Source organism: Poecilia mexicana, unplaced genomic scaffold, assembly GCF_051168715.1.
Source record: "Poecilia mexicana isolate PSO_F unplaced genomic scaffold, ASM5116871v1 scaffold_2, whole genome shotgun sequence".
Taxonomy (NCBI): Eukaryota; Metazoa; Chordata; class Actinopteri; order Cyprinodontiformes; family Poeciliidae; genus Poecilia; species Poecilia mexicana.
This window is the reverse complement of record NW_028263371.1, coordinates 47886525-47900156: the sequence shown is the minus strand read 5'-3', so window position 1 is coordinate 47900156 and position 13632 is coordinate 47886525. Positions and strand designations below refer to the sequence as shown.

At 38.2% G+C, this 13632-nt stretch overlaps 1 protein-coding gene across 1 annotated transcript in view; it reads right to left on the bottom strand.

Annotated features, from left to right (window-relative positions):
• Positions 1 to 379: 379 nt before the first annotated feature.
• Positions 380 to 13632, bottom strand: part of LOC106931290 (TSC22 domain family protein 1-like) — a 30882-nt gene continuing 17629 nt past the window's right edge. Inside the window, exons 2-3 of the mRNA XM_015009345.2 lie at positions 5581 to 5632; positions 380 to 1922 (exon numbers count right to left, since the gene is read on the bottom strand). Coding sequence (XP_014864831.2) covers positions 1653 to 1922; positions 5581 to 5632 — 322 coding nt within the window. The 3' untranslated portion in view covers positions 380 to 1652. The remainder of the gene's footprint in view (positions 1923 to 5580; positions 5633 to 13632) is intronic.

Here is a 13632-nt window from a genome sequence, read left to right as displayed (position 1 = left end):
TAAAATTACTATTTGAACCAGATGGAAAAATTGCCAATTGAGTCCTGGGTAGAACATTTACAGTCAAATGTTTTTCATTTTAATTTATATATTATTTGTAGTTTTTGCTAAGCTTATGATCTGAGTGTGTTGTTCTTTCAGCAAATTACCTTTTTTATACTTAATGACTACTTTTTAACTTTATTAGGTAAATAAATATTTTGTACCTTAAGATATGAATTAAAATTTTTTCAAATTCAGTTTGGTTAACCAGTTTCATGCACGAGCTGCAGAATAATAAAAAGCTCAACAAGTAGGTCAGAAGATATTTTTAAGGTTTTTCAGCAGAAAACAAATGAAATGAAACTCGTCTTGTTGACTGAGAAAGACAGCAACCAGGTTTTTACTCTTTAGCAGGTTTATTGAAAGTTGTGAAGTGCAGCTGTCAAGTGCAATTGTAGGTATTTTGTTATCTCATCCGGTCTTTGAAGAAACATGCACAGCACATGAGCATACAACTGATACACAGAATGAAAAACAATAACATCTTCAGAGCCTGTTCCTTTGTTTTGTTTTCTTCCTAAGTTTGCTTTTTCAGATCCAAAAGGGTTTCACTGTCAAGAAAAGAAAAACTAAACCCCAAAAGGTGCAATACTTAACAGAAAGAGCAATGAGAAATGGTGTACAGTCAGAGTTAACGTTGCAGTAAAAGAGTTGGACAACATTGTTGGTTGTTGCCAGTTAAATAACCTAACCCTCCTTCCAAAGTCCAGAAATTACAGCATTAAAGATGGCTGACACAGACTCCTCCACACCAATCTGCGTGACCTAGATAGCATCTGTTCTTCCTTCCCCTTCCTCCTTTTTTACATCCTACTTACACTATACAGAAATGTACATCTGCCCGTTGAACTTTTACCAAAAAAAAAGAAAAGAAAAATGCAGCTTAGCCCAAAGTGTCGATGGAGGCTGAAGAAGCAACATGCCGGCAACAGTGAGCTTTGAGGGCAAAATGACGAGCCTGAAAGGGAAATACTGAAAATAGATTTATCATCATCATCATCTTCATCGTAAGAAACCAGGTTTTTGTTCAACCCACAGTTTGAGTAACATCATCAATGCTGCCGAGTGTTGAAAATACCCTCCTCCCCCATTCCAGATGGGGACTCTGACGTGATAACAATAATATTAATAATAATGGCTCACAATCTTTTTCTGTCACTGAGAAGAACTTCTTCTTCATCTCTCTCAGGATCTCGCCTCGGTAAAGAACTGCTTTTTATTTACATCATTCAGCAAAACAACGACAACCAGAACCACCAGAACCGCCTGCTGCTGCTGCCGTCAGCGCCAAAGCCGGACACAGGCACAGTGATCTCATTTTAATGAAAGCGTAACGTCGTCACTGGCTGTTTCTTCATGGTAGCACATTCTTGTTGATGACCCAGGGTTATTTGGCAAATGTGTGATGATTCCTGGCCGCCTCACACACACAGCATAGGAAGATTGTCCACTGCGCTCGCTCTCTCGCTCGCTCGTCCCGCTGGCTGCATCCTTCAGAGATAAATATGTGCAAATTCTCGTCTTGACAGCGTCGACCTCCAGCTGAGGAAGGCAAACTGCGGCGCAGCGGCCGCTAAAACGTGTGAGGTCGCTCAGTTTGTGTCGTCGGGTTACGCCGAGGGGCCGGCGCTGTGCGAGGCGGGCTGGGCCAGGCCGGCGGCGCTGGGCGGTCCAGAGGGCGCGGCGGTCTGCGGGGCGGGCGGTGAGCCGGTCTGGACCTGGGCCTGGAACTGGGCCATCTGCTCCGGGCTGGCCAGTGTCTTCAGCAGCGTGTTCTCCTGCTCCAGCTGCGAGTTTCGCTCGATCAGCTCCTTGATCTGCTCCTTCAGGACCTCCACCTCCTCGCGCACGGCGTACATCAGGTGGCTCTTCACCAGGTCCTGCAGACACACACCCAGTCAGTGACACCGATCACAAGTTTCTGACCCATTATCGATCCTTAAAAAACCTGACCATTCCGATCTGTTTTATCTGAATTGTTGCTAGAAAGTGGCTGAGTTGGAAACAGACCTGGTGGGCGGGGCTAACAACCAAACCTCTCTAACGGGAGGTAAACGTGGTCAGTGGTCGATTTTAGACGTTTGCTGAGGCAGATGAGATCAGAGGACAAGATCATCTTCACATGCAAGTATCAGCTGATTACTGATCTCCAAAAGTTAAAGGAAATTGGCGCCGATAAATCAGTGCTAATTAGTGGTCAGTGTACAGTGTACTCTTTAACCCAAAGATGGGTTAGCGAGTTTCCTCGGTGAAACGGTTGGAAACACAATGAGATGGTTGGATTCTTCATAAAAATCAAGAAAATTATGGACAACCCAAAAAAAACTGGTGTCTTCAGTCAGAGGCGTCTTAAAATTTACTGCAATACAGACTGCTACGAGAGATCTTTACTGCCAATAGCCATTGCTGTGTACAATATCTCTTTAATTAAACGAGTTAATTAAATTTTTATCGAATTACCGATCTGCACGCTAACGACTTCAGCAAATAAAAGTGACACGGATAAACGGTCAAAAATATGTGGACACTTTAATTTGGATGAAACAACTGATTTATTTTTATTGTATTTTTTTATGTTTGCCTGTTTTAAGGCTGGATAATCGATTTTAGGTATTTGAAATAATGTCTTCCAATTATACATAATTACCTGGCCATTTATTCATGTTTCCTGTCAACGTTTTTCAGGATTAGAAAGTTTCCTGGTGTTTTTCCCAAATGAATAAATATCTTGAGTAAAATGAGGCCTCAGCAACTTTTCTGTCTGACTTAATAAATTCCAACAACTGGATGAAACCAGTGGAACATTTTGTTGCTCCAAATTACGTGTCAAACATTTTATGTTTCTTATATTCACTAATATTACTATATTTAACACTTTGGTTGCTTGTCAGCAAATAAGCAAATTCCCCTGGGGATCAATAAAGTATATTATGTTCTAAACTGAAGGCCTGTGGGCCAAATCCGGTCCACCAGGAGTTTTTATGTGGCCCTCTACTCTAAAGAACCTTAAAATATTTATTTTAGTCACTCAAATTACACATGAGGTGTATATAGCAAAACTACATTATTATGAAAGGATGTTGAATATTTAATGTTACTATTAATATTTCAAGAGTTTGTTGATGGGTAATTTATTAGTGCCTTCAGCAATAACCAGCCCTTTGAGAATATTCATGATGTTGAGCTAAACATGCATCAGGAACTTATAAAAATCAGTTTGAAATGAAGATTAGGGCTGGAATCTGTATTAATCAGATTAATAGGGATGAAATAATCAACTAATTTAGTAATCGACCATAAACTGGAGAACACAGACTCAGAAGTAGGTCACTTACTGAACTAACAATCAAATCAGTAATTAACTGTTCAAAGAATATTAAAAATAAAAAACGTGTTGATATGTTCTTCCAGAAACTCTTCAAGCAGCCTAGTTTTAGTTTCGTCTTGTTCAAATATTATAAAATATCCTATTAATCATGTGTTGATCCAATTGTTGGAAGTCATTTTAGCTGCAGATTCAATCTTCGCTACAAATGATCAAGTTTTCAGTAAAAGAATGCTGCGTTGTTGCATTTTAGGCAATAAAATGTTTATGTTCATATTTAAAAATGAAATTGGTTATACACTTGCATAGTTTACTGCATGTCTAATATTGTATTAAAAAAAGACTTCAGTAGTTAAATGTAAAGAATCTGCAGAATGTGTAAATTCCTTTTATCTGATTAATTGACTAATCAACATAAAATTGTTAGTTGCAGCTCAAATAAAAAGCAAAACAATAAAAGTGTTTAATTTTGAAAACATTTCTATGCAAAGTGTTTTTACAAACGGTGTAAAAGAAGACGAATTAGTACAAAATGCAAACTGCACCAAGGTGAACAGTTTGTGTCCAGGATGTGTGTGGTCTGCAGAGATATTATCTATTCCTTTTGTAGTCTTTAATGTCATTAAGCTGCAGCTTTTGTGTTTATTTCTAAACACTTTTTGTGCCTCTTTATGTAGGAACAAAAACAATTGATAAATCTATGGGTGTAATTTACATGAGAATGTAATTAACTCAATTCTCATTTCACTCAAGTGGAAACAGAAAAATATATTTTTCCTCTCAAAAAGATCAGGAAGGTTTAGTAAGAGTCTCTGTGGATTGTAAAGGCTGTTAATCACTGGTTAAAACCCTAAATTAATTGGTAACTTAGTGAACAACTGCACTGTTTCTTAAGAGTAAAAATTACCAAACATAATTAAAAACACTAAATGGGCCCTGGTACATAAGAATCTATTACTGTGGCTTCAAGTGGTCGATATACAAAATATTGTTTCAATATCAACACATCATTTAATGCCACAGAAACGGGTTTTTGTTCTACAGGAAGTTGTGAAGGTTTCATCATCATCTTAGTTTTCTAAAACTGAGCTTTTCTTCAATAGTGTCATCTCTGCAGTGAATGAGTTTCTGAAACAGCGGATATCCTGCCGGCTCTGGACAAACATGTTTCAGTGAATTAAGGTGAAAACGCAACACAAGGTGTGTTTTTGTCCTGCATAACATCACTGGCATGCATCCGCCTGCTTTAGAAATGTTTATATAAGGTGATGATGTGGCAGCAGAAACAGCAAATAAGTGAACAATGTGATGCCACTGGAAATTTTTTTTATTTTAAACTAAATTCATTAAACTAATCAATTATTGTAAATTAAACAGGTATGCTTTAAAACGCAGTTCTTAATTTCTAAAACCTCATATTTAATATGCGTTTAATGGAGGATAATTTGGTAGCGTCAGCTTTTGTTCTTGACCTGATTCTAAAATGGTTAATGTGCCAAAACAAAACAAAATGTATATCAAACCAGAGAAGCAAAAACTGGAATGAACTGGACTGGATGTAGATGTGAATACGATTAATATAAAAAAATAAGCCTTTAAACATTAATTTTTGTCTAGTAAAATATTCATATTCACATTTTGTACATTTATATTAACTTAACTTCATATAGTTTTTTTTTTTAAATTATGTTTAGCTTTGTCAATCTAAAAAATACATTTTAAATTTTTTTTTAAAATTTCACTAATAAGTTGAAAAAGATGTGAATGTCTGGTCCTTTGTTCTTTATTTGACATAATCCATAAAAAAAAAATCTGAGAAAAACGGGCGCAGATGAGGAAGAATATTCCTTGGCTGCCAACTCTAACCCCGCCCACATGTCGGCGCCTTCAGCCAATCAGAAAGCGAGATATTTATACCAAGGCGTGAGAGTCTTCCAGTTTGCCTAGCAACAGCCCTGACAACGGAGATGGTGAAACAGAAAGCAAACCGCAATTTCGCTTTACAGAGCATTTTAAAATGATTATCTTAAATTTAATTAATTAAAAACAATAATGAGATGACGCTACATTAAAACACTGAGATGGAATAAGAATAAATCTTTTCTTTTTCGTTGTTGTTGAAATTACAACTGGATTTAGTTATCGTTTGTAACAGAAGATTGAATTTAATTTTACGTAGTAGAACAGACGTGAGATTAAGAAGGAAAACTCACCATTGCTTGTTCAATCTTGTTGTCGATGGCCACCACGCTGGCTCCGGACGAGCTGCAAGAAAAAAGAGAAAAAAGAGAAATAAATACATTTCCAGCCGCGCCGCGCTGCAGTGAGGAATGAAAAGACGGGAGACGCGCTGCTCTTCTCCTCCGCTGTAAGAATGTGGGTCGGGACCAGGAAGCATCTGGAAATTTCTCTAAACCCCGCCGTCCTGTGTCACAATAAAGCCCTGTGCTGGCGGGGTTTTTACCTGCTGTCGAGCTTCAGCTGAGAGCTGTCTGCGCTCAGCAGCGACGACAGAAACGAGATGGAGAAATTTCTCAGCTGGCAAACGCCTAAATCCATCGCCACGGTGTAGCACGACGCATTCATCCTTTCTGTTTACAAACTAAAACAACCCCGAGTCCAGCCACCGCCTCGCCGCCTCGGACCGGCGCATCCACTCCTAGCGGCCCGGTAGAGAAGCTGGAAGTCCCGCACAGCCTGAGCCCCGCAGCGGTACGGTTGCAGTCCAAGGTCAGCTCATCTCAGCGGCACACAAAAGGACTGCGGATCTCCACGATCCCGCATAATTTATCCCGCGACAGAGCGGGGAGCTGGCTGCGGATTGGTGGAGGCGGAGGCTGTTTTGGATAATTCATGCGGGGACGCCCCCACCTGCCCACTGACCGCGGCTCTGCGTGAAAACTCCTGCAGAGGAGGAAGAAGAGGGCGAGGAGGAAGAACTACCTTCACCGGTCAGAAACTGGACCGGGACAAAACTGCTGCAAGGACAGCTATCACTTTGTCATCCCGAGAAGACGGGTCAGGACTCGGTGGTGCTTCCATGCCGCCATAGTTTAGGATTTGTAAAACGAAGCTCTGTTAGCAGGGCCGGATTTACAAACGTATGGAGCCCTGGGCTGGAAGCCATTTTGGCCCCCTATTCACTAAAACAGTATTTTACTAATTACAATAATTACTGGGACAATTTATAGTCCAGCAAATTCATAACACGCATACGACTAGGGCTGTTGTAAACGATTATTCTGACAATTAATCAACTAAAAAAAAACTTTATTTATACTGCCATAACAGGAGTAGTATTATCGGATATCAACATTGGCCCAAATTTTCATATTTGTGCATCCCTAACATTTACTTCGCTGTAGTTTAGAAAATTAACCTGACAATAATGGCTCACTTTTTAACATGGACAAAATATGTACAAAAATCAGAAATTTTATTCAATTTAATAATAAAGCAGCAGGTTCACAAATACACTTTTAAAAATGTCTATATTTTAGTATTTATCTTCAACCACTTTAATAGATGAACTCTCACTTTAATATGTGAACTCTCCAGCCATTTATAGCTTTTGTGTCCATGTTAGCAATGGGATTTGGCTCCTTTGTAACAACAGAAAAAAAAAAAATACAGCTGAACCCATTTGTTACAGCCGGGACAGTAGGAAATTTATTTTCTGGTTCTTCTGTAAAAGCTACACTGGGTTTCAGCTACAGCAGCCCACCATGTTATTCGCTCCACCTGTATAAATACACCCGCTGCGCACTTCGCCGCCGGGTTCGCTATGAACCAGGCAGCAGCTCCAGGAGGCGAAGGGCGGCCACACTCCAGGAATCGCACCAGTCAATTTAGGAATGCTTATTTGTCCTCCCAAAAAACTATAAAAACCTGGACATTATCATAACTCAATGAAATCTGAACTTGAAAACCGGACGCTATGCTGCTAGCACTTAGCTTTCGCAAACAACTCGTAGGTGGAAGTCAGAGTGTTGTGCAACACAAATAATCACTAAATAGTAAAATATATTTTAATGAAGCTTCGAGGCAGATAATTTGCCTCAAGGAATTTCAATAATCAGGTTCTCAAATCAGTTGAGGAATCATTACAGACTTAAATATTTGTACAAATTCCAAAGGATTCAAGTTATACATGATTAGCAAAGAATTCAGAAATACAGGAAATTGTCAAAAATGGACAAAAATATCTTAAGGGTAAACGAAAAATGCACACACTCAAGATCCCTCTTTTTGTTGTTGTGGAGCAAATTTTGTGTTAATTTTATAGAGATTCAGAATGAAATGAAATGAAATAATTGCCCATGACACTTTTATAAGGAGCAAACCACTAATGTCACCGAGTACTTGGACCAAAAGGTTAGTAGCTTTAAAACGGAGTCTATCAGCTGTAAATGAATTTAGTACAAACACAGATTAGCTTGACCAAATGCCGAGACCAAAACCAGACCTTTACAGTATTCAAATATTTCTAATAAACATTTAGTGCTAGAGTAGTAATATTTCTACATCTCATACAACTTTACTGCTCTATTGCAGGTTATTGTTTAAATTATGCAAACATGCAGATTGTTTAGGGGTCAAAAGAATATAATTAGCATAAACTTTATAAACCATTAGCTTTATCCTCCAGAACCAACAAATCTGGATTATGTTATGTACCAGAGATAAAATATGAATTTATAACCTTTCAAATACTTTACATTAACATCCTGAATTGTCCCTCTTTTGTTTAGGAAGATTTTGGACACTTTATTACTACGTATAAAGGAAGATTGTTTTGTACAGCTTAAGAACATACGTGAACAGATTTGAAATCTTGTTTCACACAACAGTAAAATTGGAAAATAACAGCTTTACAAAGAGGAAGAAGAAATGGATGATGTGCAGTATACAACCACTGCCCCCGTGTGGCCATTTATGGTACTTCATATGATGCTTTACACTTTAATGGTTAAAAACAATTATAAATATTTACATAAAATATAAGGAAACATTAAAAAATTGATGGGAAACTCAAATACCATGCTATCCTTAATTCTCCAGGAGGAATATTTTTCTTTAAGGAGGATTCAATGTGGTCAAACTGACTCAAACAACACACCCTAAAAGTGAACTCACAGCTTCACAGATGGGAGGATTTTGGTGAAAAATAATTTATCAGCTAAAATTTTGACCTTGGAATTTCACTCCACAACAAAAACACATTCACGCTCCCACATTCACCCTTAAAACCGCTTATATTTGATAATATTCATAATCACGCAATTCACGGTAAATTTCCCACAGAGGTCACTGTAAAGGTCACAAGTAGTACTGCTGTCGAATCTGCCAGAAAAACAAAAACTATTCTTTTTATACTTAAAAAAACCCCAAAACAGTTCGTTAAATATTAAACTTGCAGGAAGATTGAGGATGCTGCTCAAAAAGTTTAAAATATGTGTTTAATTTCTCTGCAATGTCTACAAACAAAAACTTTAAACATGTTGCTGCAGTTTTAAGAAGGTACTTGAAAATGTTATTTGTACTTTAAATATTTCCTATTAAAATCATGTTTGGAGAGTTTATATGCAGCAATTTCAACATCAGGGTTTCCCCCGTGTATTATAAGTCTGGTGGGCCACCAGGCTTTTCTTGTGCCCCCACCAGGCTAATATTACTTTTTTTTTTTAAGTCTTTTTAAAATGTTTGCATTTTTTAAGACTTTATAGTTGGTGTTCAGGTATTAATCTTCCAATAACACATAATTATGAATTGATATTTTCAAATTTCCTCTCAACCTTAAACATTTAACTCAAAAACACGACGGGTCGCAGGATGAATGACTGGCCTGGTGTCCAACCACTGGGCTTAGGAAGTTTTCTGGGGTAAATCTTGAACATTTTTGTAATGCCACATTTAAGCTTAAAAAAACGTAAACTTTGATCACAACCTTTTGAAAAATATGCCACAAAAGCAGTAATTGTAGGCTGCAACAATCTCAGAAAAACAACATTGCAATATCCTGGAGGGACTGACAGGGTGTGGTGGTAGAAAAAGAAACTTCAGGGCATTTCCTTTAAAAAGCGAGTCTCAGGCTGATTTATGCTGTGCCGCTATAAAGTCGGCTTCAAAGAGATCCTCTGCTTTCTTCTGATCCTCAAACACCTCAGGACTCTCTGTACCAGGAGCCCAGACGCTTAAATAAGGAACGCTAAGCCGCCATGATCTCTTCCGGTTTGGTCTTTGACTGGAAGGCGGTTTAGCCACTTATCCACACCCAAATAGCCTGCACACCTGAAGCTCTTAAACGAGTCGACTCCAAGAATAGATCCTAAGATTGGATGTCTTTCAAAACACGTTTGTTCAGATCGTTGAACATTCTTTCAACTCTGAAATAGCTGAGTTTGAGTTTAGGAAAATTACACAACTCTTCCATCATTCCTTATCGCTAATAAAATCCACTCTGTGGGTTTGAACTGGTGTTTTAAACTTGTTGAAGATGTTACTGGTCACACATGAAAAATTAAATCCTGACAAATATTGCATCCAATTTGCACACACCATTGCGATTTGCCCACTGATATTCTGCAGCTCTAAATCACAGGATAATGACGTTTTACTGGCAGCAACAAAGTAAACTACATCACTTAGACAGGGAGATATGGACTTTAAGTTTTATCACTATATTTTGTGATAATGATAAAAATGATGAACTATGTATCACTTCTTTTTTAGGGTGGATGTGACCTTTTGTCACAGCAATTATAGTCACACAAACACAAATACTGCTCTTGAAAAACATTTATCTTTTCTAAAACGATTCTTTAGGACACCATTAAAATAAAAAAGTTTTCGTATCACTAAACTCCACGCAGCAACTGCATTTTACCAAACTTTAAAATCATTGCCATTTACTGATGCTTTCATTGAATGAACAGTTTTGGATTTTTTTTTTTAATTAGAATTTATCATGAAAAAAAACATATTCAGAATAATTATTGAGCCAAAACTTTACAAAATTGTATTAGAAATGCAAAATGTACATACAACACCTTTATCTGTAAATATGTTTTAACCAAAACTCCTCAAATGGCAGGTTTAGCTTAACTTGGTTCACTAGAGAAAAGCGATATAGGATTCTGGGCTTTTCTATTATTTTAAGAAAGGAAAATATTTATTATTTGCTTCTTTTGAGGTATTTTCGATATTGTATAATAAAAAAGCTTAAGAGGTTAATAATCGATACATTATTCTATTAGTTGCAGTGATGTTATTTCTTTATTTGGGTTTATTGTGTCAGGTTATTTCAGCTACATCAAGGAGGAAAATTAGTTTTTTATAAGGTTTATCTCAGTTTAACATCACATCAGTCTTGGAGATAGTTTATCTTATCTGTAGTTGTGTTTTATAAAATTGAGATAAGAAACAGGAGCATGGAAGCAAAAGAAGGAAAAAGAGTTCAACACTGTTTAAAATGAACAGAAACAAAAAGTAAAATCTGGTCGTCACCCGGGGCTAGAAAGGAATTGATTATGCCAAAAAGACGCATTAAGGATTTGTTTTACTCATCCCTACCCGGTTTATTTACATGAGATTCAAAGTTCAGAGAATCCAGCATTGACTGAACCTTTAAAGGCTGAAGAGAGGATATCATAAAACCAGCTGCTGCAGCTACTGCAGCATCTGACCCCTGACCTGCCTCTCCTTTACCTCTTGAGGTGCTGCTCCAGCTCCCAGCACAAAAGCTTCACTGCCATCTCGTCATGGCCCTGCAGCCGGATTCCCTGCACCCTCATTGAAACGTCTCGCAGCGGGAACATTTGGATCCCCTCCACGGAAACAAGCGAACCCCTCTAGCAGCTCAGTTCGGCCGGAGAACCGGGTCACGGCGGCGTACGCATCGGCCGGCGGAGCCGCTTCCTGATTCAAACGAGCGATTCTGATGATTCGGTAAACATGCCTCTCATCTGTGGCTGCTGAGTGGAGTGAATGAAGTGATGCTGCTGTGCAGGAGGTGACGCGTGGTCATGTGACGCGAGGAGTTACGTAAACCTTCAACCCAGATTACCGTTTGGGCCAGTGATCTCCCTGCTCTGACTCTGCAGGACTGGAAGGCCCAGAGCAACACAGTTTAGTTTAAAAATGATTTCTGGTGTTTCCCTTTACCCTCTCAGTAAAATTAGGGATGCACTCATCCACTATATTCCACTAAACCGATATCTGATACAGAAAAATAGTGCTTAATTAACTTAAAACTTATTTTTAATGGACATAAGTGCTCTGAAAAATTTAAATATTACTTATTTGATTCTTTTATGGTATTTGATGTTGTATTAAAAAATCCAAACCAATCATGTTCAGATAAACTCCCTTCCTGTTCAAACAAAATGCTTAAACTTTAGCAAATATAAATAATTCTGGTGATTCTGACTGACGTAAAACAAGAGAAGTTTAGTCTTACTTAATTTCAAACAGCTAGGAAAACTGTAAATGTTTCCAAATTTCAGCTTTTAATCAAACGTTAGATTGAACTTTATTACCAAACAGTGCAGTTTGACTGTCGAGCATTTTCCAAACTGTGGAAACGCTCCACTGAATGAAAGCATTTTCACTCGTATGTCAAAAGGTCTCTGCGAGACGCCTTCATGCCTCAGCTAGCAGAAAACACAACATGCACTCAGAGGGCTTCTGCTGGCTTAGCGTCAGGCAGACAAAGAACCAACAGACCGGAGCGCGGCGGGATTTTCCTTGTCCCAACAGACATCATGTACGGGAGTGGATCAGGAAAGAGCAGCGCTCCTGGGAAAAGTCCGATGGTCACATGACGCGACTTTAACACTTTCGAACACCAGAAACTAAACTCCACCCACCTGAAAAAAATATTCACCAAGCACCCCCTTACTGAAAAAAACACTTGTTTTGTTCTCCTGGTTGAGTTTGACATCCAGATCTCAGAACGACACAGTTTCAAGAATAACATCCATTTCTGAGCAACATGGGAAAGAACAATTTCATTCTAGGATGTCAAATCAATGAGAATAGATTCGAAGGAAAACAATACTGTTTTTGAAACTTAAAATAAATCTGAAAAGTGTGGCATGCAAATGCATTTATCTGTGCCAGAGTAAGTCCACATTTCACAGTTAAAGCTGCAAGTTTTTAGGCTGATTTGCACATATTCGCCCATTTTCCTTAGCAAAACAGCTCAAGTTCTGCCAGTCTGGATGGATGTAGAGTTTCTGAGAGCATTGATTCATGTCTGGACTTTGACTGGGCCATTTTAATATGTGAATATGCTTTCTAAAGAATGTCAGTGTAGTTCTGGCTGTTTTCCTCCACCCAGGTCTTATCTTCTGCTGCTTCTAAGAGGGTTTCTCAGTTTTAGCTCCATGTATCTCAATCAACTCTGAACAAGAAAAACAGAAGCAAGCTGCTCCTTTTCTGGACTCTCTCTGCTTCTCAATACCGGATCAAACGACACAGAGATGGTCAAAGCTTGAGTTTTTCAGCCAACCCCACTTTAAAACTTCTCCAAAACTTTTCCCCTCATTTCATTCAATTTTAAAATTATGAATTGCTTTGGTCAAATTCTCAATACTGGGGTTGTAAAGTGAGAACATTTAATTGTTGAAGGAGAAGGAATATTTTTAAGTTCTCCACATCAGACATTATAGATTATCTTATAAAATATGTGTTTCCCTTTACTCCTCTTTTTCTCTCATATTGTTTAATCATATCGTTGTATCATATTAATCTGGTCAGATTAATGCAGAAATAAAATCCAATTTTCCACCAGAATCCTATAAAATGAAGATCAAAGCAGACAACAGGTTTGCCTGATTTTAGGACTATAAGCCTTGAAACAAGCAGAAATCCTCATAAAAACCTTGATCATAGTTCAATTAAAGTGAACTCTGGTGCAGTTTGAGTGCATATGTGAACGCCAAGTGGACCGAAGACCAACCAAACTACAGCACAGGGCATTCTGGGTAAATACAGCCAAAGCAAACGAGCGAATCGAACACTAGTGGGACAAAAGAGAAATCCTTCAGCCACTAAAATCTGATGCTACTCCATTTTTGCTTACATTTTGTTTAGAAGGAAGTTGCATTCATGTCTTCTAAGGTTTTCATATTGCTTCCTTCTGTGGTTCTTAGTGTAGCGCCACCAAAGGCGAAGGGTGGAAACCGTTTTTTCAATTAGTTTGGATTGTTTGACAATGCAGTGTAAACGCGAACTGCTCCTGCTGAAAAATTTAATAAATGTTG